A 25283-nucleotide genomic window follows, 5' to 3' on the forward strand; every position below is an offset into this window, starting at 1 on the left:
CTGAGTCATCCTCATCCAATGATGTTTGTCAGACTTTACAGTTGCCTCAAGTAAACTCACATCTTCAGCTATATGGTGTCAATTGTTGTTATTATTATTGATTCGCTGACTACGACCAAACCAAACATGATAGCCGGCCACATGGTTGGCACTTGGTTGGTTTGGGTGTAATTGCAAATTCAAGATTAATTAGTCAAAGCAAATGTAAAGTTTTAGCTCTGCCTTCCATGCATATATTATCTACACAAGTGCATTTCATAGACATGACTAAAGGGCTAATTTGCATGAAGTGAAAAGTGCAGCTGGAGCCCTGAGTGCACATAATGACACGACTCATCAATCATAATCACCTGGTAGTAAAATCTAATATTATGTAATGCACCTTCGTACATTACACAATCTCACAGTTGCAATCATCTGCCACAGTTTGAGATTGTGTTGAAAAATCAGCATCCAGGCTGAACTCACTCACTCCACTGTGATTAATATTCACTGAAACATACAGTATACAGTATATCCCTCAACAGTATGAGAAAAACACAAGTCAAACCTCTCCAGGGAGGATTTATTGCTCTATTTTTTTCTGCTGGAGTTGTTGTGCAACAGTTTGTCTTACTGAAGCACCCATTAGGCTAATTGATGCCTCTTGATAAAAAAAAGATTAAAAAAAACTCTTGCCTGCAGAGGCTTCCATTTAGAGGTTGCCTCCTTTTTTTGTTTGATTTGGCTTTCAACAAGGACACTTTTACCTCGAGTCTTGTAGTTTCATTTTGTGTGTCTTTAATGTGACGAGCATCAGGAGCGAAGTGTGTATCCGAGAGTGTATTGAGAGGCTGATGCTGCTGATGCTGTAGCTGTTCTCATACGCCAGCTTTTTGTCTTGTTGAAGAGTGTCATCGTGCTATTATTAGACTTTACAGCCACCTGACAACCACACACACACACACACACACACACACACATACACACATACAGAAACAGACTATACACTCATTTTTACAGCATGTCATATTTGCATTCACAAGAGAAATGATATTGACGAGAACATGTTTTAATACGTTTCTGTGCCTGCCTTAGAACACGAGCCAAACATTAACGTTTTGAATAAAGTTGTGATTTATTATTTATTGTTTACATGGTATCAATTATTCATTTTATCCCAATGAGATCTTTGATTCAATGAAACTATGTGATTTATTCCGTTCCAGCAGAATGTGTTTTGCTGTATTTGATAATGTTTGAGGTGCCTTGATTAATGTTTGGCATTAATAAAAAGCTTAGTTTTGGCTCGGGTGTTTAGAGCTGCACAGGGCTTCAGTTTTGGTAGCAACTCATTATTTTGATTCATTTAAACATTTTAAGTGCAAGCTTCTCTGATCAGTCCTCAAACTCACAGCACAATAAATGTGCACTGTGCAAAAGCAACATACACGCACTAAACCCCCCCGACCCTCTGCAGCTGTGAAAGGCTTTGCTCAGCCTCTAATTGGCTGTGTGCAGGTGCGGCAGGTTTGTTGTTGGAACGTGGAGCGTGACCTTTGAAATATTTTGGGAATATCAGTGTTGGCTATAAAGAAATCCATCTCTTATATCATGCTGTTCACTCACATGGTTAAAACCTAAACTGTCAGTACACTGAATAGATGCTTCTCAGAACTATGATTTGTTAAGTGCACTCACAATGTTTTCATCAGGAAATGTAGTGCCTGAAAATAAAAAAAAGAAGAATTTGCTTTTCAATCGGCTGTTTATGGCTGAAAAGATGATCATCACTCACAAAAACGAGACAGTATTTGATTGCATCGTGGCTGCTTTGTATTTTTTCCACATTATCTAGAGTGGAAATGTATTCATGCCATTATGCAGATATCGCCTCACGGTGGGTGGAATAGGAAAGGTGCAAAAAACTAAATTAACCATTAAGGCGATCACAAAATCAGCCTTAAGAATAGATCATAACTAAAGGACGTATGTCTCACCAGGATTTAGATAAACATGTGGCTTAATTTCTATAATGCTGTCTTTACGGATCCCTCAGACAGATGCAGCAGACCCAGAACACTAAGCCCTGGAGTACTGCTGCTGGTTTATAAAGCACTGACTCGTTTAAGGCCAAAATTTCTGTTGCTACGTTATGCACCGTTCAAACCTCTTAGATCATCTGGGACAGATCAGCCTCCGTGGTCAAAACTAAACACGGAGAAGCAGCATTCAGTTTTTATGCACCACATATCCCAGACAATTTGATATCTGCTCCAATTCTCAGTTCTTTTAAATCATATTATTAATATATATTTTGGGTAGTTCATAGTAATGCATTGTATCTGCACTCTAAAATGTATTCTCCTGTTTTGTTTGATTTTAGATCACTCTTATTTTCTATATATTTTTCCTATTTTTGATTTTTTCTCTTTTAAAGTCCCTTTTTATATCGCCTTGTGTTTCTTTTACATCTTGTCTTTAAAGGATGGGAATCGGGAACCTAGTTTCAGTGGAACAGACAGTGAAACAAATCTGAATTGTTACATGCTTTTATCCACGTTGGCAGGTTTTTCTGACACTTGCAAATTGCAAAACAATGGCATCAAACTGAAAGCTGCTGGAAGCTCACAACAAGGAGTCATGGCAGTAAGGAAAAAAACAAACATATCATGCGTCATAATAACATTAGTGCCACACAGGCGGGCTTAGCACATTTTTTCTTTGAAACAGATCAAAAAGAACGCTGTACAAATATTCTCTCATTTTATCTACACTGTACACATTGCTGTTGTGCTGTATTAACTGCCATAACTTGTACGTCATATTCACATTGCTTTAGCTATCACTATAATCACTGTTACTTTTGTGGTTGCTTGCATCTCTGGAAGTGTCTGTCTGTCTGTCTGTCTTTGTCTCTCTCTCTGTCCATCTGTTTGTCTTTTCTCCATTTCTATCTTCTTTTCTTCCTCCCTGGGAGAGCTGGGAGAGTTCCTGCCTGTTATAGGGAAGGTTTTCGTTGCCACCGTACTCAATGAGGGAATTGTTGGGTCTATGTGAATCATAAATAAGTCATAGAGTGTGGTCTATACCTACGCTGTAAAGTGTCCTGAGATAACTTTTGTTATTATTTGGCACTGTGAATAAAATTGAATTGAATTGAATTGTTGAAATAAAACAGTTGCACTGACAGTGAAAACCTGTGTAGGCTGACTTTCTTTCCACACAAAGAACTGAACAGGAATCAATACGGGAACCGATAAAAGAATCGGACCAGAAGCAGAAACGATACATGGCATTGGTATCGATAAAATATGATATGAATAGGTTTTGTGTAAAGCACTTTGCATTGCCTGGTTGTTGAAAGGGGTGCAACACAAATAAACTTGCCTTGGTCTGCCGTGTCTTTTGTCCTTCTTCCCTCAGCAGTGTTTGCTGTTAGAGAATCAGAGGCTTATATATCAATATGAGCTGATAAAAGTTCATTGAGTAGCAGTCTGAAAAAGCATCTCAACCCAGATGGGGCGGATGACAGGAGTCTTTGTTTGGCTTTTCTTGTTGAGAACGTCTCACATATTTATCTACTTTATATGACTGTGAACATGTAGAGCAATTTATTTAATATCTAGCATCATATTTTACAGGCTCTCAAATTCTCAATGGCTCCTTTATTGAATGCTAAAAGCTAAACTAAGCTGTAAATCTGCTGTGCGAATCAAAAAATATTATAAGTCTGTGTGCTTGTGCTGTCCATTCATTTTGCAGGTCAATACTTCACTTCTTACCGAGTGAGCACTTAGTACAATTTTGAGAATATACGGGGAGTCGTCAGTGGACACAGACTGAACAGATGCTCTTCCTTTTATGTTGCTTCATCACTTGTTTAAAAAGGACATATGCTAACTTCCAGGTTGATACGTGTATTTAAGGTTCTTCTAGAATGTGTTTACATGCTTTAATGTTAAAAAAAAAACCTTTTTTTTCTCATACTGTCTGTCGGAATATACCTGTATTCACCTTCTGTCTGAAACACTCCGTTGTAGCGCCTGTCAGCAGCCGGTAATGACTGTAACAGTGCTGTAGCAGCACTTTCCACCTATATTTGAATGAATTGATTTATTTTTGGTTGTACATTATAAACAGTTACAGTTTGTGTAAATATGTAACAGACAAAAACAATAACATATATGTTGCCACCGATCCATTTCTCACAGTATAATCCACACAATTAATAGAGAAAGACACAGGCGAATGCCCAAGGCTTATTTTTGCCTAACCTATACAATCAATAACATATATTAGGAATTATCAGGAAAAGTAACAGTTTCTGAATCCGGGCTGTGTGCATTTCTTTGTGATTTGAGCATTTTGATACTTTCAAAATATTTTTCCTAGCACCTGGATCTGCTTTATAATAAATTAAAAAAAATACACGGTAGTCTCAATTTTCACAATAGAGAAGCTTTAAAGGTTAAATGTAACTTAAATTTCACGCACAACATGTTTGCGTTTTATTATATTTATAGTTCTATTATTTGTTTATACCATAGTTTTTTTTCTTTGTGAATGTTTATTTATGAGTCAGTCAGGTAACAATAAAAAAATAACAGAATAAAACCAAACCCCACGCTGCTACTGCAGCTCTCTAAAGTGAAAAGTCATTTTAAAGGAATGCAAAAACACTCAAATGCAAATTTATTTTCTGAAAAATAATTTATTTCCAGAGCAAAATAAACGATATGTTGCCATACAAAAAGTGTAAGAAAAGGGACAATGTCAAAACTGTAAATGCAGAGATCAGTAGAGTAACAGGTCGCACAGTATGTGCCGAGTTATGTTAAATACTCTTCAAATACAAGTCCAGGAATAAATTCAGTGTGTTCTTTGTGTTGTTCACTTTATTTGACCTTGCACACATTTCTGTAGCTTTTATCCCAGATATTACAGGCAGAGTGTGTTTTGTTTGCCCAAATAATGCAACATACTACTTTCATTGCAGTGAATTGTCCCAAATCTTCTGTGACATCAGACACACACACACACACATCTCAGACAATTAGATTATATATAAATCATAAAGTCCTTTCAAATAAAATCTAACAAAACATTCAGGGCCTAATAAAACTATTATATTCCTTATCTCTTTTACTTGACTGTCCAAACACAGAAATATATCTCTTGGTTTTCTTTTTTTTGCTCTTCTACTATGTAAAAGTCAAAAGAAAATATAATAAACATTCTTATTTGAATAATCCCTTATTAAGACGCGTTAGGCTGAATAAACTCTGCAGATGTAAAAACACACATGGAATTGAAACAAACGGCTATCGTGAAAACCAAACCTGCAGTCTGACACACAACTAGTCATAAACATGGATGTATCAGATATGAATTGTGCATTTGCACCTATAAGACAAGACTTCACAGTCTAGTCGAAACAGTATCAAAAAACGGTGCCTGTGATCCAGCAAGAGAACGAGAAACTGAACAGTGCATGATGACATGAAATCACTACCTTGTTTTAAGTTATTAGACTTAATTTTATGACGGTTAAAACATCTAATAGGCCACTAAAATTCACCCAGTCAGGGTGCTTCTGTTCTCTTTTAATAACAAACCTTCCTGCATTGAAATAAAACGCATTAACTGATGAACTATTAGTCTGTAAACACTTGGCAACTTTTAAATATGAATAACTGAAGAGCCATCCAAAAAAAAAAATTTGTTTAAAATCATAAAAATCTCATTTTTGAGAACGACAGACAGAACACACAGTGCACTGACTGTCATTTTTCACACAAATCACTGGAATCATGACAGATCTAAAACAATATGGCAGCTAGCATCATGTCCACTCACTAATAATCAACTAGGACTGAGCCGGAAAGTACTGTCGTCTGTCTTCTACCACTGAGTCAACACAGGAATTCACCGGCAACACTGGACAACACCTCGCTGAAACGTAAACGACTAAAATGGACCCTTGAAAGTTTAGCGAGGACCTGCGTGGAGTGCAGTGGAGAGCAATGTCTCCTTTGACCTGTTCAATAGATTGCCTTTATCAAAAAACAACTTATTTTATCCTTTCAAGAAAAGAAGAATAAAATAATCCTTTGAGGGAATATGAATGTCCATATTGTCCTTTTCTTTGCATAACAAACTATAAAACTGACTCCATATTTTCACAAAACTCATGGTCCTCTAGGTTATATATAAACTTTGTCCTGTCCACTAGTTTGGGGCCGTCTGTGAGCGAGGGGTAAAACTCGGTCGCCGTCATGTAGCCCTCGTGACTTTTAATGTACTTCTTGTAGTCCCTGCGTAAGCAATACCATGTGGTGGCGTAGAGGAGGAAGGCGATGCCCTTGAGGATGATGGCGAGACTTACGTACAGATGCCTGTAAGCCACGTTGTCGTACAGCAGGCAAGCACCCCTTTCGCCGCAGTCTGAACTCCAGAAAAGGCAAGTAGAGTCGATCCCAGCACCAAAGATCAGAGGAGGGGGGATGAAACCTGTAAACAGACACACTAACTGAGCTTTCTGTTTCCTCAAAAATAATGTCAAAGATAATAAACTACTACTTTATGTGGACTTTGGATCAATATCAAACCATTAAGGTGGCCTGGATTTTTACTTTTCCAATGTTCAAATCATTCTTAATTTCTGTGGCACTGACGTGATGATACCTAATCATCGTGGGGGAAACATAAATCAAAGTTAACCCCAATGCAGATATAACTTCTATAGTTAAAATAATACACCCTAGTGGCCTAAGTAAAGAATTAGATATTAAGTGTTTTCTGTGACTATCCCTTTGTCTTTCTGTACCGGTGAGTCCCATCCCCAGCGTATGAGCTAACATTTGTATATATATCAGTATGTGTATGAAGAACGTGTCAACACTATGGATTTGTATTGTTCTGGTGTGTTTGTAATGATCTGACCTGGTGGCAGTGTTCAAACAAAGCCTAGATGACTGATTGGGTGCACCTGCGTAGCCCACACATAGGGTGAAACATCATGCATGTCTCATCACGAACAGTAATTATTCCGGTTATATTTAACACAAATATGAGATTTTTTTTAACGTTCCTGTCTGCGACACTTCCAAAACACATAGATTATTAAAAATAATATCACTTAATATCTCTTTAATGGTCTAAAAGTAGACCTGCGTGGTTCTAGATAACTTAATTTAAACTTTCGTAATTTCATTACTCCCACTACCCCCGAATGTGCATTTGTTTTTCCAGTGTCATCAACCCCAATTTGCACACAGTTGATCTGATTTGTCTGTATGTAGAAATAAATAAAACCAACAAAGCACTGTTTGTCAACGAAGGTTTGTACTGGCAGGAGTGAGATTATCTAAGTGTGTGCCAGTGAGCTCTTTTAAATCTTCGCACGGTGAGTGTTAAGACAGAACTATTGTATCCGAAATTAATGTGTCATCCAATAAAAGTTCTTACCGAGGAGTCGTAGCAGAAGAAACAACACTCCAAGTGCATACGATTTCAGCTCCGGGCTCACAGTCCTTCAAGAGAAGCATTTAGAATAAATGACTGTCCTTATAGATTCTGTGCAAGAACAGACCTTTTTCATAAACACTCGTACTTTTATATCAAACATACCTGATTAGAATGATGACAGAGGGCGTCTGGGCCATGGCTCCGACCAGGCTGCAGGCACAGATCACACACAGGAAGATGAGGAACGCCTCCTGGCAACCTGGCGTCGGACATTTCCCCGGAACCGCTGTGGCGAATTCACTCTCAGAAGATACACAAGCACATCCTGTCAGGTTCTGTGAAGAGAAGAAGACGAGAGGCTTCATCCAAGAACCAGGTGAAAAACAACAAGAGAAAAAAAACTACAGGGAAAACATGTTGTGATCTGTGCTTTATATCTGCACTTAGAGAAAAGAATATGTGGTGATACGTGGTGATAGTAGAACGTTACATATCCTGTATATAATAGGGCTGAGCTGAGAGAAATTCTCTATGTGATTTGAATATAAAAGACACTAATCTGCAGCCAGCATCTGATCTAAGAACCACAGCCCCACCTGATTACCCAGCATGTGACAGCTGACCACAAAAAGAAAAGTTTGCATTATCTTTATTTAATTTGCCATTTCTTTTTATTCTGTGGACTTCGGTTAAAGACCTGAGGGATGTTGGAAGACGTCCGAGGGCTTCCTGTTCCAGTGCATCCGGCCAAGCAGGCAGACAGGTAGGTAACGCCGTTGGAGCCGCACACAGGGCTGATGGAGGAGGTGAAGCAGTTGCAGCGACTGATGCACTGAGCTTCTGGTTTCTCTCCCACCCGCAGAGTCCTGAACAGAGACACAAAGAGGAACCTGAGCACCTACTGTAAGTACCGACTGTATCTGTATGTGCCACGGACAAAATCGAAGAAGCACTCAAGTTTTCTGAGTGATACTATGGATCACTTTAAACATCTCCATGGAAACTGCACTTCACAGCTAACCTGCTCTGGAGCAGGCTGGGTTCAGACTACCCAGTGGTAAAGTAGTTAAGCCCTAAAGTCAGTATTTCTACAGGACCACCACTCGCACATAAAGGCAACTGTTCAGCTGGACTGGAAACCTAAATACTCTTTTTGGTCTGTAGCACAAACCAGTCAAGTATGTTTTTACTGTGCAGCCGATTTACCTAATGTAGATCTAAACTGCTTGACAGATGGAATTCAGTCCAGTCTGTTGCTTTTGTATTCAGTCTGTGCAGCCACAGGGAAACCAAGGCCACCTTCTGAATAGAAAATCTTTTCATAAACTCGATGAAATGACAAAGCCCAATGTGTCCCAACGACCGGCAATGATAGGAATTTTTATGGACACATTTAGACCATCTGCAGTTCACCTCCAATTAAGTCCACTAACCTTGGCAGCAGTGTTGCTTTTCACTGCTGTAATGTTGTTTACTGCTCATGTTTATTTATTAGAATAACTGGATCCTTATTAAAGGACACAAAATTACAATCTAGTGTATCAAAACTTCCTGAAAATGATTTATAATCTATATTCTTTCTTCTGCTGAATCTAGACTCATCTTAACTAACTAACTTTAATGGGAAAAATTACTTTTAGCTCAACTGGAAAAATTTTAAAGACCAGTTATCCAGGAAGTTATAGTTTTTGAAACCAGATCATTTTGTGACAGCATTACTATGTTGCAGCCCAAAATGTCATAAAGACCCTTTAGCTTTTTACCTCAAAGTAATACTGACTGAAGTGATTCACAGTTTTCTTTGACTAGTAATAAAGAAATGTCTACTTGTACTTGTCACTAGTTTAATCATTTCCCCTTGTTTTATTTGAATATTTTTTAATTCCTGAAAAAGCAAGATAATTCTGTAAATTACGAAAACAACCCAAAAATGAGCGGGGAAACACTGGAAAAACTATGTATAACTTTTAAAATAATTGAATAATAATTTCTTCTGATTTCCTCCTCTTACATCTCCTCAAATTTATCTTGATGCTGTGTTATCCTGTGCTCAAAGTTAAATGCAAATGGCTGCCATATATTCGGCTTCTCTCTTACTCATTGGTGTATGAGACGGTCACTCCTGCGACGGGGCCGGTGTCGCAGCCCAGGAACAGGAAGGAGACGTAGCAAGCGGTGGAGATCAGGTTGACCAGCATGGCCATACGGATGGCCCCCAGCGCCGACAAGTTGAGCTTCTTCACCAGCAGACCGCCCATGAAGATCCCCAGACATGCACATGGGATCGCTGTCATACCTTAGGAATAAAGTTGACCCAAGCCTGTTTAATATACTGGTGTCCTGTATATAGTATGCGTAAACATGCATGATTGCTCTGAATACAGACCTAACAGCTGGTTGGCTGAGGATGTGGTGAGATTGAACTGCTGCTCGAGGTACTTCCCCAGAAAGGCTGCAAAGCCAGCCACCACCGCGATCTCCATACAGGCCGCCAGGATGATGCAGGTGAACACTGGGTTTGACAAGAGGTGCTTGGTCACCTTTGGGATCACTAGTCGTAAAGAAATAAGAAAGGACGATTAATAACATCCTAGCACGTTAGCAGGACAGACAGGATTCTCTTGTTGCCTTTACGTCCGTGTTGGCACCTGCTCTGATCTCAGTTGATCAAATATGTTTAGAGGTCAAATAACATAAAAAAATAATAATAATAATATAAAATGAACCTAATAATATACTACAACATATATATTATATAATAAACCAATGACTTGGTGGATACTGAATGGATAAAATGCAGGTTTCCAAGGATTTTAAGGCTTTTTTTCTACTTTTGGACAATCTTTACAATAAATACTTTTACTTTTGATATATAAAGTAAACTTTTTGTTAGTATTTACTTTTGAGTGCATTAGGAATTCAAGGAATATTCTTCATTGTTGTATTACTAATATTATTTAATCAAATGAGCTGAATGTTCTTCATTGCTGTTGTAAGTTGTAACCCTTTAAGATCATTTTCAACATTCAAAACTCAAACTTAACATTTTAAGATTAATAAAATAAGAAAATAAATGTATCAGTATATGTAATGTATTTAAGAGAGCGTATATTTTCCTAACTGCAGTACTACACTGGATCTTGCACACTCACCCCTGAGTTGCTGACAGCAGGTGGGGCTGTTGGCCGGCTCATGGTTGCGTACAACCCCATTGCTGGGCTTTGGAGTCTCATATTCTGCATCCAGAGAGGGAGGAAGCATAACCTGCTCACTGTCTGCCCCTTCCCCTCTCTCCTTGATCGGCAGTGACTGAGGGAAACCAAACATAAAGAGAGCTGAGCTAAAGAGTAAGGCACCGCACAGGAGGAAGCCTGCCCACCAGGCCCCGATCCACCGTGGGTCCTCAGGAGTGATGCCCAGCGCATCTGCGGAGAGGCACAGAAGAGGTCAATGCACCCCATACACAGAGAAACACGTTAAAATAGTGCAACACTGTGGAAGTACTAAACTCACTGGTGTCGATGAAGATGGCATCCACGTACAGCTTAGTGCAGAGGGAGCCAAGGATGAAGCCACAGGCAGGCCCAAACACCAGTGTAGAAAAGAGGATTCCTGCAAAGAAACAAATATCAACTTTATTGGTTTGTTTGGTCCAATTTCATTCACCTGATGCTTCCAGAAGTAGGTGACAAAAACATGCTCCAAAACAAGGAGGCTAGTTTTATTAAAACGGCTGTGAATATTGTACTGTAGGTCAAAACCATGAGATGCTCTGTGTAATACTGTGGCTTCTGAGTGACGCTATTAAACACCTATAGTAGAATATAATAATATTAATATTGTAAGCCTCATCATATATTGCTTGGAAAATGTAATGCTTATTGTGTTTATTATTTGTATTGTGTCTACTACTGTCTTTATTGGTCAGACAAAGAACAAATTCCCTGCTCTGGTGGGATAATAAAGTTTTATTTTGAAACATATTAAAGTCCAGTGTGGCACACAACAATATCAATAATATATATATTTTTAAAGATTTTTGGCCTTTTCGTGCCTATATTATGACAGGACAGCTGGAGGTTAACAGGAAATGGGAGAGAGAGACGGGGGCGACAGCAGGTCGGCGTCGAACCCAGGGCCACTGCGTGGAGGATTTTTTGCCTCTGTATATGGAGCTCTCTCTCTAACCACTCGACACCTCCGAAAAACCAAACAAACAACAAAAATCCTTTCAAATAAATGAACATTTTATTGTGAATGCCTAGAAACAAGGGTGTTTGAAGGCCCAACATCCTTTAGTTCGTAAAACCAAACCATCCAAACATCTGAAAAATCTTCAAATGTCTTGCTTTGTTTCCAACAATCCAAAACCCAATACGATATTTAATTTAAAATGATATACAACGCAGAAAAGCTGCAAAAGCTGGAATGAGAAAATATTCTGCTTTATTTCAGCTCTACTTTTATGTGGCCTTTTCCAGGAGGTCCAGTGTGAAGCAAGACAGCAAACATTTTGGCTGTCATGAAAGATCAAATCAGCCAGTTAAAAACCACAAAAGGAGAATGCAGCGGCGGCAACAATAAACACACACAGTGACTGTACTCGTTATGATCATATGACTCAGCGTTCTCACCCTGACAGGGTAACTTACTGAACAAATAGATGCAAATGCACTGTTAGGACGACACCTGACGACAGAAAAACAGTTGTTTTGTCCCTGTCAGCTCTAGCGGGTAGCTGGAGATGAAATGTGGAGCTTGATCCAAAATCCTCATTAGAGTGCAGTCAGCGGGGTGAGAGTCTACTGCTGTGACTCAGACTGCAGGCAGATAATGAAGATTCAAAGCTCAATTTGGGAGACAAATTTCTTCTTGACTGTATATCCTGTGATCTGTGATATTATTAGATCGCTCTGCTGGACTGTATCTGGCACACAGCGACATACCAGATCTTGCTCTAAGATTGCACCTCACAAAAACTACAAATTATCATCGAAATAATATGAAATAATCTCTGCTACTCCGCTTCCTCCTCCGGCCCTGCAGCACTTAAACATCCCCTTTTACTGGCTGCAGGTTGGCCCGAACACTGCTGCTATCAGCACCGCGCCTCCAGTAAGATGTTGTTCGAATGCCAGGAGCAGCCACTTAATGAACAAGCCTGGAAACTGTGACTAAGCTCTGTGCGTCTCTGCTAGTACTGCTGAGAGTGAATGCACTGCTTTCCATCTTGACCACCCACATAGGAAGGGAGTTAACAAATACACATCATAGTTTATTCTTCACGTAAAGGAAATGGCTCACAGACTTTGTTAGGTGTGGCTCCCTACCTGGTGTAAACAGAATTATCTAGGCAGGATGAGGAGTGAAACAAAAGAAAAAAGGGGATTTCATGTTGGGACGGGAACAGTTTTTCAGTTTTTCTCGTAAGTATACAACTGAAACATCTTTGCGGTTTACACCAGTACAGAAAGGAGCAAAGACACAGATGTGTGTCCATGAGGCGCCAGAGCATGACAGGTTTTTACCTCTTCCTTCGTCTAGCTGCTGAGGTTTTGTAATATGAAAATAAGTCCAATTTCATCTGCAGACAGTCTTAATACAAGGAAGTTTAAAACAATTAAGCCCAAGCAGCATTTAACATCCTCTATATACAGACACAAGGATTCACACCCACAAACAGACAGGAAAGAGCTGCTGTGGCACATCAGGGAGTGTTTACTGGACACCAATGAAACTGTGCAGTTTAACAGCACTTTCATGAAGGAGGGCTGCAGTCGCTATGTGACTAGCAGATTTGCCTGTGGTGCTGCAAATGAGGCCTGTGTGCACGCTCTGTTTTGAGTGTTTCCTTAGAAACTGAGTGTTGTCTACTCATAGCAACAACTCCACAATTGCATTCACCACAGGAAACCTCAAAGAGGAAATACAGTTAGTGAAATCACCTTGCAGGGGATGACGGCTTAGCAAGCCCATGAGTCCATAACCACTGAGAGAATAAATGTTTCCACCGAGATCCGTGCCTAACCCTGGTTGCTTTAAGAAGCGCTGTCTCCTCGATGATAACATTGTGCCACAGCATGTGGAGGAGGTCACAAATCTATGTGATCCATGCCTACTGTTTATCAATCTGCTGCTTCTGCACAAGAAACAAGGCGAAGACATGAAAGATTAACTAAGATATGTTTGATAGTTTTCTTGAGGTCAAATCCAGCAGAGGAAAAGCATGCAGCAAGTTGTGTCTCCCACAATGGGATTAGGCTGGCATGAACTGGATCTCGCAGTCACAACATAAGCAAAGTATTAAGTCCAACATGGCTTCAGTATAGTCATGTTTGACTCCACTAACCAGAGCCTCATCTGCATAATGTGAGCTGCTCCAGATAAAAACGTACCTTTTACCTTTGGTTATATTGAAACATTTTAAATAACACAAACCCTGTTAAATTATCCAGTTTGGCCTAAAGAAATAATTCATCATTTTGGGAATATATTTATTTGCTTACTTATGGGGTGAGGTGAGAAGATAAATAGAGCTTTTATGTTTGTCCATAAAGCATGGAGCTAGAGCCAGGAGGTGATAAGCAGCGGGAAAGATAAGCTAAGCTAATTTTTTTGCTTCATATTAACTGTACTGTTTGCTAGATGAACAGGTCGATATCCTTTTTTGTGTTTGTATAATCTGCTAGAAATGCTAGAAATAAAGGGATGTTTTCTCTACAGGGTTAATCATCCACATGTTTTATAATAATGCATCTGCTGTTGAGCCTTTTGCAGGCCAGATTTTACTGAGCATGTGTTGTTCTCCAATGATATGACACGATATATCAACATTACTTTTTCTCGTTTTAACCTCGGTGAATTTGAACTGGAAGAGAAAAAAGGGGGCGGAGCAGCATAAGGTGAATAGATAGCTGGATTGGCTTAGAGTGTAACTCTGGCGAAAATGGACACCACTGTCTTTTTCAGCATGAATATGCATCAAATAAGCCATCAAGACAGTTTTTATAGCAAACCCGGAGTTTATTGAAAAAAGACCACTGTTTTTTAGAAACTACAGGCTCTCTTATTACGGCGTTGGTGCTTAATTTTATGTGTAGGGACTCTTTTCATGTAACTGCAGAGTTTTGGTGTTATTCTGAGCAATATTAGCTGTTAAAAAAGCTGTTTCGATGGTTTTGTGCTCCGCCCCAAGCTACTCAGTGCTAGCAATGTCTGGCTGCTAGCGACTCTCTGGGATTTCTCTGTTAATAAGTGGCTTATTTGGTGTATATTCACATCGATAAATGCAGTGGGGTCCATTTTTGCCAGAATTACACTTTAAGCTAAGCTAACTAGCTCTGTTCCTTACATACAGACCTTAGAGTGGTATCTATCTTCTCATTTAATGTGCAGCAAGAAATGCCTTATTCCTTCAAGGCAAATTCTTCTGTGCACAGAACGGAGCAGAGGAGACGAATAACATGTGACTATAATTCAGAGCTGATTTTAAATATGAAGGAGTCAACTGTGCACATAGTACAGACAAGCGTGGTTGCTGTTATTACAAAAATCTATTGCCCATCCATCTCAGTGCTCCAGCAATTCTCTCTCCTTATTTCAGATAACCAACCTCAAGTAATAGATAAAAAGACAACTGTGCCTGTACAAGCTTGAAAGCGACATTTAATGTTTCTCACGACAGGATTAAGCTGATGAGAAACAAAAAACAAAACCTAAGTTAAGCACATTAAATCTCCATGAAGGTCAATACACTTACACAGCCACGGGTAATCTTTGTAACACACTACTGTTCTAAACTGCCTTGAAATCCCTTTCCTCTTCCAGCGGTCCTGTTACAAGATAAGTACAAAACAAACTAATTTGTTCATGTTGCAGTTCGCCCGAGCCTTTTAGGATCCTGTGAATTATACTCGCTGGGGAGCATGTCAGATGTAATTCAATAACAAAGCTCAACTCTATTGTTTTTGTCTTCCTCTAATTTATTTAGAGACCAATAGAAAATGCTGGGAAAGCTACTGTTCATGAGGCTTGTCCTTTTCCGGATATTAATTAACCCACAGATGCATCCCCTATCCTACTATACAAACTGTTTTGGTTGGAAATTACTGGAAAGTTGACTCATAATAAATGTTGATTATACAAATGCCTGTGCGTTCTCTTCAAAGAACACAGAGTGAAGTTTCTTGTGTAAACTGTAGATAAGAGTATTTCACATGAAACACTTGTGGTTAAGCAAAAATGGAAGGCCCTTGACGTATATGTTCTTCACACTTTGAGAGCGTTTCCTTATAAATATGTGACCACATAGAAACACCTCCACCCTAGGGACTTTCGTAATGGCTCAGCCAAAACACAATGCAAAGAATAAGCCACAATAGTGACGATGATAACTGTGACAGGTTGGCCTGAACTCTTTATAAAGTCACTCCTGAGATTAATGTGGAATCAGGTGAAACACAGCAAGAGGCCGTTTTAATGCCATTCAACACAGAGACCAAAGTTTACTTTCTCTAGGCCATCCAAGCCAAGGGGTCCAGACTGTAAGCCGACACAGCGTGAGCTTAAACAGAAAAGTTCATGGTTATTGAAATGTCAGATGCATTACGCCTGTGCCGCCCTCAGTTTATTTCATGCTCTCATTGTACAAAGGGAATTCCTTCTCCTCCTCCATTAATCCTGCCCAAGTTGGCTCCATAATCCCCTGCGCTAAATAAGAGCAGGGGGACAGTGTGATGTTGGAGGCCAAACAACAGTGTGAGGGGCCAGACTGAAACTGAGAGTGATCTAAGTGTCTCAGCTCTTCATCTCTTGGGCCTAACAATGAGTTTATGTCAGGTCAATTGAGAGCAGGGACAAAAGGAGTCTCAGGATGGAAGAAGCGCATAAAGCAGACACAATATTTCAAAGTTACATTTAAAGTATCGATAAACTTTTAAGACCCCACAATTTAAAGAGCTTTTTTAAGACCCCACAATTTAAAGAGCTTTCAAACAAAAGCCCTGTCTTCCTCGTCTGCTGTACATCAGGCAATCCTCATGCAAGAATTTTTTCAGATTGAAGAGACTCGGGAGAAACATACAAAACAGACCAGAGATGTCAGACTGAGCACAGGCCATTTCCTGCATCCATTGAAGTAATTTGGCATCACTCACACTGACGGTTACACAAAAGATTCTGACACACCTCAACTCACCACCACACCTAACAACTATTTGTCTGGTCCATGGAAACACGCTTCCTGTCCCCTCATCAACTGCAAAGAAAGAGCGTGTTTCCAGGTATCCACAATAACCGCAGAATGTTTTGTGGATCACAGCTTCTTGTCTGTGGTTTCTAAAGCCATTTTTTCTGAATTGTTGCAAATTAATATTGAAAGTAACTTCTTAAATGAAGATTTCCATGGCATCCAGTTAGTATAATATACCCTTGGTTGTTAGCTGGTGATGTAATACACAAATATGCTTGTTGCTTGTTAAGCAGATGTAGCTGAGGAAGACTGTTTGATTGGTGGGCTAAGTGATAGCTACACGCTCGTTAGCTTAAAAGGTGATGGAAGGGAATAGAGCACAACCCAATTTTTTTCAGTCCAATTCCGAAAGTGATTTTCCACATTAATATACTCCACTGATGTGTCAGAAAATCCTTGCACAAAGAGTTTTAAGCCTGGATCCCAGCCAACCTGGCAAAGGTACAAAATTGAACGTAAATGAGCTCAGAGACGTCGCTGTTATGCTTAGGATTATGGGTAGTGTAGTACAAGTACAAGTCTATCTTTGCTCATGGTTTACACATTATGGCTATTAATCAAAATCCTGATGCAGAAAATAACCGGGATTTTTACTTGTGGAACCACACTGTTGAGTTCTATATAGCTTACTTTGGAGGGCCGTGATGAGTGAGTATCGATAACTGGTTGCACCTTTCACAGTTCCTCACAAATGCATCCGCCTCATTCTTACTCTTGCAACTCTAGGTGGACTACTGACTATAAGCTAGGCAGTAAATATGGATGGATTCAGTCAAACTCAGCTAGGATTTACGATTTCCACATGCAATCAGAGTGATTGGTGGTCATCAACTTGTCAATCAGTGCTCTGCTGCATAAGGACAGGACACAGTTATCAGCATAAGTGTTACATGTAAAGGCCGAATAAACTGGCGGCAGAAAGCCTTTTTTTTCGAGTAGAAGTGACATTTTTAACACACATACATGATAAGAAGTTGCCTACATATGCCGCACATAAGGGGCACATGGACTGACAAAACTCTAAAAAAAGATAAAAATAGCAATTGTTTATCTCTAAAAATGCACGTGTGTTGGCTTAAACCCGACCTTTTTATTTACCGGGCATTCATTTATCGGGATTTCCCACAGTTTATAACCAACTGCAGTGCTTCCCTAGAATTTTAACCAAGTTAACCAAAATACTTCAGGAAAAATAAATAACTGGGTGAGCAGTCTCTGTAAAGTTTTGTCTATTCCCATTTCTTTCTTTTATTTTACTTTTTCTGCTGCCACATCTGATCTCAATCTGAAAGTAATTTTGTCTTCATGCACTCTGAAGGGAACTGATGAAATTCTTATCTTACATTTCTATAACAATATCTAACTGACGCACCGTTTCCTCTTTCTCTATCTTTGGATGATACCACTAACAACGTAATCCTGCAGACTGTTGCACAGTGACTCTCTGATGTGAACAGCAAAAAACAAACTTGCTGAGAGGATCATCTCAGTGAATTAAACCCCTTACTGAGATTAAATACATTAAACATTAGACATGATCGGAGTTTCTGCAGATAGCTGTAAACTCAGCCCCCCTCATGCCTGCAGGATTAATAATAAACAAGTACAAGTCATGCAAAAGTCACCTCTAAGGTGAAGTCTGTTTTGACGAGGTACTGGGGATATTACCGGCTACCAAATCTTCAGGGATCCATAAGTAAGTACTAACAGCATTAGACAGCGGATTTTGGCCCCCGGAAATGAAGGCTCGGCCCACCTGAATGCTTTTAGGGTCAGGCTTTTAGTATCAACGTCAACATCGGTTGAGGGCAGGAGGTCTTACTGGGTGTTTTAAACAATATCATAAGATTCATATAGAATAAATATTTGTACCACTGTATATCGAATATAGTTAATATAGCTTCTCTCCCCATTGTTTTGATGCAAAGGAAAGTTTTCAACATATTGCAATACATTTTTCAGTTACTCTGAATCATTATTTTGTCTATAAAAAGGCAACACAATTGTGAAAAATGGCCGTTATAATTAAAAAAATGTTTTACTTCACTCGATCAACAATTAAAATCCCCCAAATATTTAGTTTACTATAATATGCAAGTGGAAATCTTCACATTTGTGAGGCTTGAAATAGCAGGCTTTGGTCTTGAAAAAATGACTCAAAATAGTTTCGGATCATTTTTGTGTTGACCAATTAGTTAGATAATTATTAGTTCTCAATGTATTGTTACAGAGTGGGAAAAAAACACACAAATGACTTGTTGGTCAGCTGTAGCCTATAGTAACCCTGTTGGCTCTCCACAGCCATGACCTAAATAACAAGCCAAAGCTTAAAGTAGGCTCTCAACTCAAATTCAAATGCCATTACATCAGGATCATCCTGCTTTAACTTCCGCTTACGTCAAAACATCTAAAATTTGAAACCAGCCTCTTGCACACATCAGGCTGCGATCTGACATCAAAACAGCCTCTTCTCGTTTATCTTCTAACCTGCACCGGAGCAGACGACTGTTTCACTGATCACAAATGGATGCTACATAGAAAGTGCAGCTTAAGGACACGTTTTAAACTATTAGCTTTTTGACCCAGAGGATGAAGCAGTGGGGCGTCGGCCGGCCGACACACCGGCTTCTCATCGGCTCTCTTCACCTCAACACCCCGTCATGTTAAGCTGAGCTCTGGCTCAATCTAAGCCTCAGAGAGGTCATGGCCTCTAATGGCAGGTCAACGTCGTCGGGCCTTGCTGAAGGCTTCCCTACCCCATATTTAGACCCCTGATGAGTCTGGAACAAATTATTTATGTGTAGCAGGACAACCAAGTGACATTCACTGAGCCTCCTGTTCATACCGTTTGTGTTTTACTACATCATCTTTTGTAGTTTAACACCAAACACACCGTCGTTTACCACTCTTTCACTTCTTAATGTCAGATACATGAGGTGTTATGACTATAAATATAATTTGGGAAATGCCACTTGAAGTAACATTTATTGCAGAATTAAACATCAAATATTTCACTTACTATCAATCCTTTCTACCAGATCAGAATACTGTCTGGAAACCCTAAAACAGTTTTGAAGATGCCAGTTTTATTTGAATTGGTGTTAATATGTTCTTAAAAACTGTACTATATATTCTCAACCTTCATGGATTAAAAACGACCCACTAAAATCCAATATATGCTCAATATAATAAGTTTTAGTAGTAAATTAAAGTGACAAAATAAATATCTGTTTATTAGAGCTGTAATTATTTATCGATTAATGAATTAGGCGATCAGACATTAATCAGCAATTATTGTGATTATCATTTTTTAAGCAAACATTTTCCAGCTTCTTAAATGTGAGAATTTTCTGCTTTTCTCTGTTTCATACTATTCATACTTTCATACTAAACTGAATATTTTTGACTGTTTTTCAGACAAAACAAGACATTTGAAGACGTTACCTTGGACCTATGAAGACCTTTGCATTGTTTAATTATATCTATACTAGCGGCTTTATATTAGAAGTAAAAAAACGGTAAATGCTAACTGAAGTTCTGCTGTGCACGACAGATCTCTGTCCTCTTTCATAATTCAGGGGCTGCGACAACCAAGCTGCCACATCTCAGGACTCTTTGGATGACAATAAAGAGGAAAATCACTTAAGTGAAACACTCTGCAGCGGAAAAGGGAAGGAAAAATGTTTTTATGGAGTGAGATACATGGCAGAGCTGAAACTGTGAAACCTTGTCATGGAAATTAATGCTTTTTTAATCTAAAAAAAAAAATCAACATCCGTCCCTCTTAAGATTATATAACACAGGGTGAAGTCATAATAATAAACTTTGGGAAAAGAACAAACTCTGTATGAGGGTTCATATCCTGTGTCACATATAAATATTGGAGGGAAATGTTAGATCTTGATAATTAAATCAGAGAAAAGTTAACAAACTGACATGATGGGGAAAAAAGTGAATTATTATTTAGAAAGCATTTATTGCATTCTGTCTAAATCAACACATATAGATGGACCGCTTCATAAAAATATAGAGGTGATTGTCTTAACTTCTTCATCTGTTATACAAACATCTGATGCTCCCTGTACTAATTAGAATAAAACAAGTGTAATCGCTCTAGGCCTAAATAAGGTGCAATAAAGCTGACAGGAGAATCTGGGATGTTTATCAAGTTTAGTTTGCATATGCCCACACAGACCTGAGAAGAGGTATTTTTCACAGAAGACATTTTGACACGTCACAGGTGTTAATAATGAAATAAATGATGGCTGAATTCCATTTAGCTGCTTCAGTTTCAGGTCATGCTGGCTCACTGTCAGCATGCACAATATACAGTCATAGAATCATGAATGTTATTAGTAACGCCTGGTCTTTCCAAAAGTCAAAATGTCTCCTGTGGATGTGTGGGTGTCTCAGGGGTTTACCTTTGGGTCATTAGAAAGGTCTTGACACTATCAGAATTACCATCAGTCTGTCTGTAATTTGCATATCTAGAGAATTGTACATCTGATCTACTTCAGACTTTGTGGGTGTATTGCTGGGGTCTCAGGGGAGTACAGTGTCAAATGTGGTGCAGCTTGGCCAGATGATGGTGCTATAACAACAAACTTTACATTTTGTGCTGTAACCTTTGAAACGTAAGTCTCAGAAACAATTTTCCTGGATTCTGTGGCTCCAGACCAATCTCTTCCATATAAGCCACGCATATTTGCGTCCATATCAATTTTCCTCCTTTTAAAAATCTGTTCTTTTTCACTACTCCCCCTACAACTTTTGAGTAATAATTATCACATTTGGGATAGAACATCTCTTGACCTTTTTTGTTCCGTACAGTTTTTCTATAGCTGGCCCTGCTGTGAGTGGGGCTTATTTTACAAAACATGTCATACCTCCTGAACACTTGTGCTATTGCAACTAGGTGGACGCGTAGATATAATGCCTGAGCGGTCATGAAACAATTGGTGCCATCTTGCCAAAAAGTGGCGCTGTAGCAGCATCCTCTTACTATAAAGAAGGGAATGTACGTAAGTGTGTATGTAAGACTGTCCTTTGCTTATCTCAAGAATGGGAACGCCCCACATGGGCGCTGCACTAGTTTCATTAAATAGATATTGTGGTGAAAACATATTTTTGTTGAATACACTGCTGTAAAACATTGATGTATTGTTGCTTACCCTACCTTTCCTCATCAAATAAACAATATAGCCTGTAACCAGTTTCTTTTTCGACCTTGTAGGTCAGCAGCATGAAGCTACTTTAACTTGACATGCAGTAACTTAATCTTTGAGCCCAATTAACCTAGAGTCATCACTCTCCAACTATTCCAGGAGGCAGTAAAAACCCTTATTAACCTAAATGGCATCAGTATTAGTGTGCTCTAACTGAAAGTCCAATTGCTTTTGTTTCATGTCAAACGGATTTAAATCCACACTCTTAATTAATTAAATCTTCATTCATGTTAGTAACCAGGCAGTCGACAGCACACATCACTAAAATGATCTGCGTGTTAATGTGAATCAATGCTGCCAGGTCTTTTCTGTGGGAGGCCAGTGCATTTCAAATTCAAAATTACAGTAATGCAAGCTTTAACTGCTGTTACAATAATAACCATGGCCTGTCTGTGCCATAAGATTACATAAACATACTGGGCATGTTTTCAAACAGAGCACTGATGTGATGCTGGAAGCAGACTGCCAGCTCTGTGAACACCAGGTCAGCAGAGGAGGGGGAGAGACGGAGTCAGAGGGGCGAGAAAGACGGGTAGACGGTGGGTAGGAGTTAATGGAACAGAGCAAAGCCTTGTCGCTCTGCCCTGCTACAGTGATCTGTTTGTAATCCTGCTTCAGATGTTTACTTGGAGCCAAAACAGCTACCCACAGTCTCCATTGTTGGGCAGTTGGGTGGTAGGATGAAGGAGAAAGGTCAAAGGACCAGAGCATATATGTCTCTCTGATGGAGAGTCGCAGCTGCTCTATTGAAGATGAGGAGCTCAGAGAGGTTTGGGACTCTTTAACAGCAGCTGGTAACAGCTTCTTCAGCTGGTGGCTTGGTCTAATTATCAGGATAGAGATGCCAACAGCCTGTTTCCCCCCCTTCTCCAGGAACATAAGAGAGGCAGGTGCACAATATACGGATGATTGTATAACACTATGTCTGCCACCAATTATAATGGGACACTAATTGTGCCGCATCCTGAGGAAGTGGAGGATCCTTGGGGAAAGACATGTGGTAGGTGTTTTGAGGAATAAAAAAGTTGATTGAGAAGTAAAGAAGCCATAAGACTGGAAGATATTTCACAGAAAATAGAGTTGTTCTGAGACTGATATCCGTATCTGAGATGCCTCCAATACTACCTAAAATGCTGGTATTGGTATCGCAGAGTACGCAAGTGTATGCAATGATTCCATACCTTGCAATTTAATGCCTAATACTAAAAGTCTAATACTAAAATCGATTAAAGGGAGTGCCAATCAGTGTGGACAAAACAGTGAATCAAATAAAATACAACAACTTTATTTTCTGATTGTCTCATAGCGGTTACGTTTCAAACACAAATGATCACACAGACACCTCCGCACAACCCTTCTGGAAGGTGCAGCACTGTGAGATTATGTGTGTGTTGTTTGTCAGTATAAGATGCTGAGGGGGAGGGGTGTGACAAAGCAGCAGTTAGGGATTCAAAGAGCTGCTCACCCTGCCTGCTGTTCTTGACTGGGGCTAAAACACCACCATAGGACTCAAAGGCTCTTTATCAACACCCACAATCGTCCACATCCACCTCAAAATAAGAAGAGAAAATCAAGGCAGAGGGCAGGGCATAATTGGGGAGATTCAGACGACTGAAGCTGGTACGACATCATTAGCTACATGATTTTCGCTGCGATAAGCCCACTATTTCTTTTATTGAACTTTGACAAAGCAGTCCATTTGCGATTCTACATAGAATCACCACCATAAGGAAATGATTTACAATTTTGTGGTTTCGTTGTAAATCAAGCTGCATTTTGGCAGGAAAATCTTTCGATTCTTCTGTTATCAAATGGAGCAGAATGTGGTTCGATCAGAGTGAAGCCAGAAAGAAATAGACTCACTTCTGTGTCTGAATCAAATGCTGAATCAAAACAGTTAATTATAATTACTGCCCACCTATTGATCAGTGTCCATTTAATTAGGTACTGTTATCCCTCACTCTCCGCCATCAGTGATATGGAGATTAAGTGCTGAACATGCTTCTGAGTAATCCTAGGAGCCCAGAGAGCAACCACTTACACACCACTCAATCAATGAGGCTTGGGATTTGTGGTAAAGCCACGAGCGCAGCATGAATCTGTATTTCCTAAGCAAAGTCCTTGTCCAAGGTCAGGTCATGCTGTGCACTTAAAACTGCTAAATTTTCAAAGCAGTATGAAGTCCAAGACGGGACTGACCAGCAGCCATTCAATGATTGAATGAGTGATTTTCAAACTCTGTGTGGTTTACGGATCAGGCAGTGCAGAGTGACAGCTGCAACCACCACAGCAGGACTGAGCATCTCAATCCAATAGTAAAAAAAGCAAACAAAAAAACAGCCTAACAACTGGCCGTTTCTGTGGCAACGGATGCCTAATGCTGCTGTGTTTATGATCTGTCTCCACCCACCTCTCATCTCCACGCTCCTCCCCTATTGGATGACAAAAATCCCCTTTTTAATCAGCAGTGACAGAGCCTGACCCAGATTGCCTCGAGACGGCTGTGTGGTGGTATGGTGAAGTTAACTGAGGCCACAGAGATTCATGATGGAGAGGAAATGGTGCCACGAGCACATTCAGGCCAAAATACTAGCCACAATGCAGCAAGATGCCACATGGGGCACCTTTCGGGCTGCTGGGCTTCATCTCCACTGCTGCAGATGGCGAATTGGTAGATTAAAAAAAAAAAAACATGCTCATGGCAATAGCAAGAAGCTTCAACATACGGCTCTGCAGGCTCTGGTGACACAGCCTGAGGGTTTCATATCTGTTATTCCACACTGATCATTTCCTGCAGAGGTCTGACCTATTTACTGGCTTCCAAACTGACACTTAGCTCCCTTATGGTCCAGCTGAGGCATGAAAGGTTCATCAGGCCAGAAAAGTTAAAAATGATCTTTAAAAAGGTCTCCAGATGTGCCATACTGAGGCCAAGTCCAGATTTCTGCTATTAGATTAGCCTAAAGCATGTTAGACAGTTTCTCAAAAATAAAACTTATTTTAAACAGAAAAGGTTACCCACCCTAGCCACTAGTTAGCATCTACTGTGGAAAACTTAAAATGGAAAATGGTTCACAAAGGTTCAGCTGCTCCCCTCTGTTTTGCGTCCACGCTGTTAAAAACAAAACAAAATGGGAGATTTTGGGAAACATTTAGATGTTTATCTGATCTGATTTGACCGGCCAGACGTCTAACAGACAGGACTGTACAATCTGTAACAAAATATACACTGGCATAATTACAGTGTCACTGCAATACTATCTCAGAAAAATGGCAGATTGACTGGGGGAGGTAATTCACATCAGACAAGCAGCCAGATGACGAGTCCTTATGAGGCTACTACACGGCCTGACGCACAG

At 39.7% G+C, this 25283-nt stretch overlaps 1 protein-coding gene across 1 annotated transcript in view; it reads right to left on the minus strand.

The window, feature by feature from the left end:
* Nucleotides 1-4684: 4684 nt before the first annotated feature.
* Nucleotides 4685-25283, minus strand: part of slco3a1a (solute carrier organic anion transporter family member 3A1a) — a 33540-nt gene continuing 12941 nt past the window's right edge. The window contains exons 3-10 of the mRNA XM_083917409.1: nucleotides 10963-11061; nucleotides 10602-10874; nucleotides 9836-10000; nucleotides 9547-9745; nucleotides 8147-8315; nucleotides 7612-7784; nucleotides 7450-7514; nucleotides 4685-6492 (exon numbers count right to left, since the gene is read on the minus strand). Of these exons, the coding sequence (XP_083773535.1) occupies nucleotides 6140-6492; nucleotides 7450-7514; nucleotides 7612-7784; nucleotides 8147-8315; nucleotides 9547-9745; nucleotides 9836-10000; nucleotides 10602-10874; nucleotides 10963-11061 (1496 nt within the window). The 3' untranslated portion in view covers nucleotides 4685-6139. The remainder of the gene's footprint in view (nucleotides 6493-7449; nucleotides 7515-7611; nucleotides 7785-8146; nucleotides 8316-9546; nucleotides 9746-9835; nucleotides 10001-10601; nucleotides 10875-10962; nucleotides 11062-25283) is intronic.

The sequence above is a fragment of the Echiichthys vipera genome, assembly GCF_963691815.1.
Source record: "Echiichthys vipera genome assembly, chromosome: 7".
Lineage (NCBI taxonomy): Eukaryota > Metazoa > Chordata > Actinopteri > Perciformes > Trachinidae > Echiichthys > Echiichthys vipera.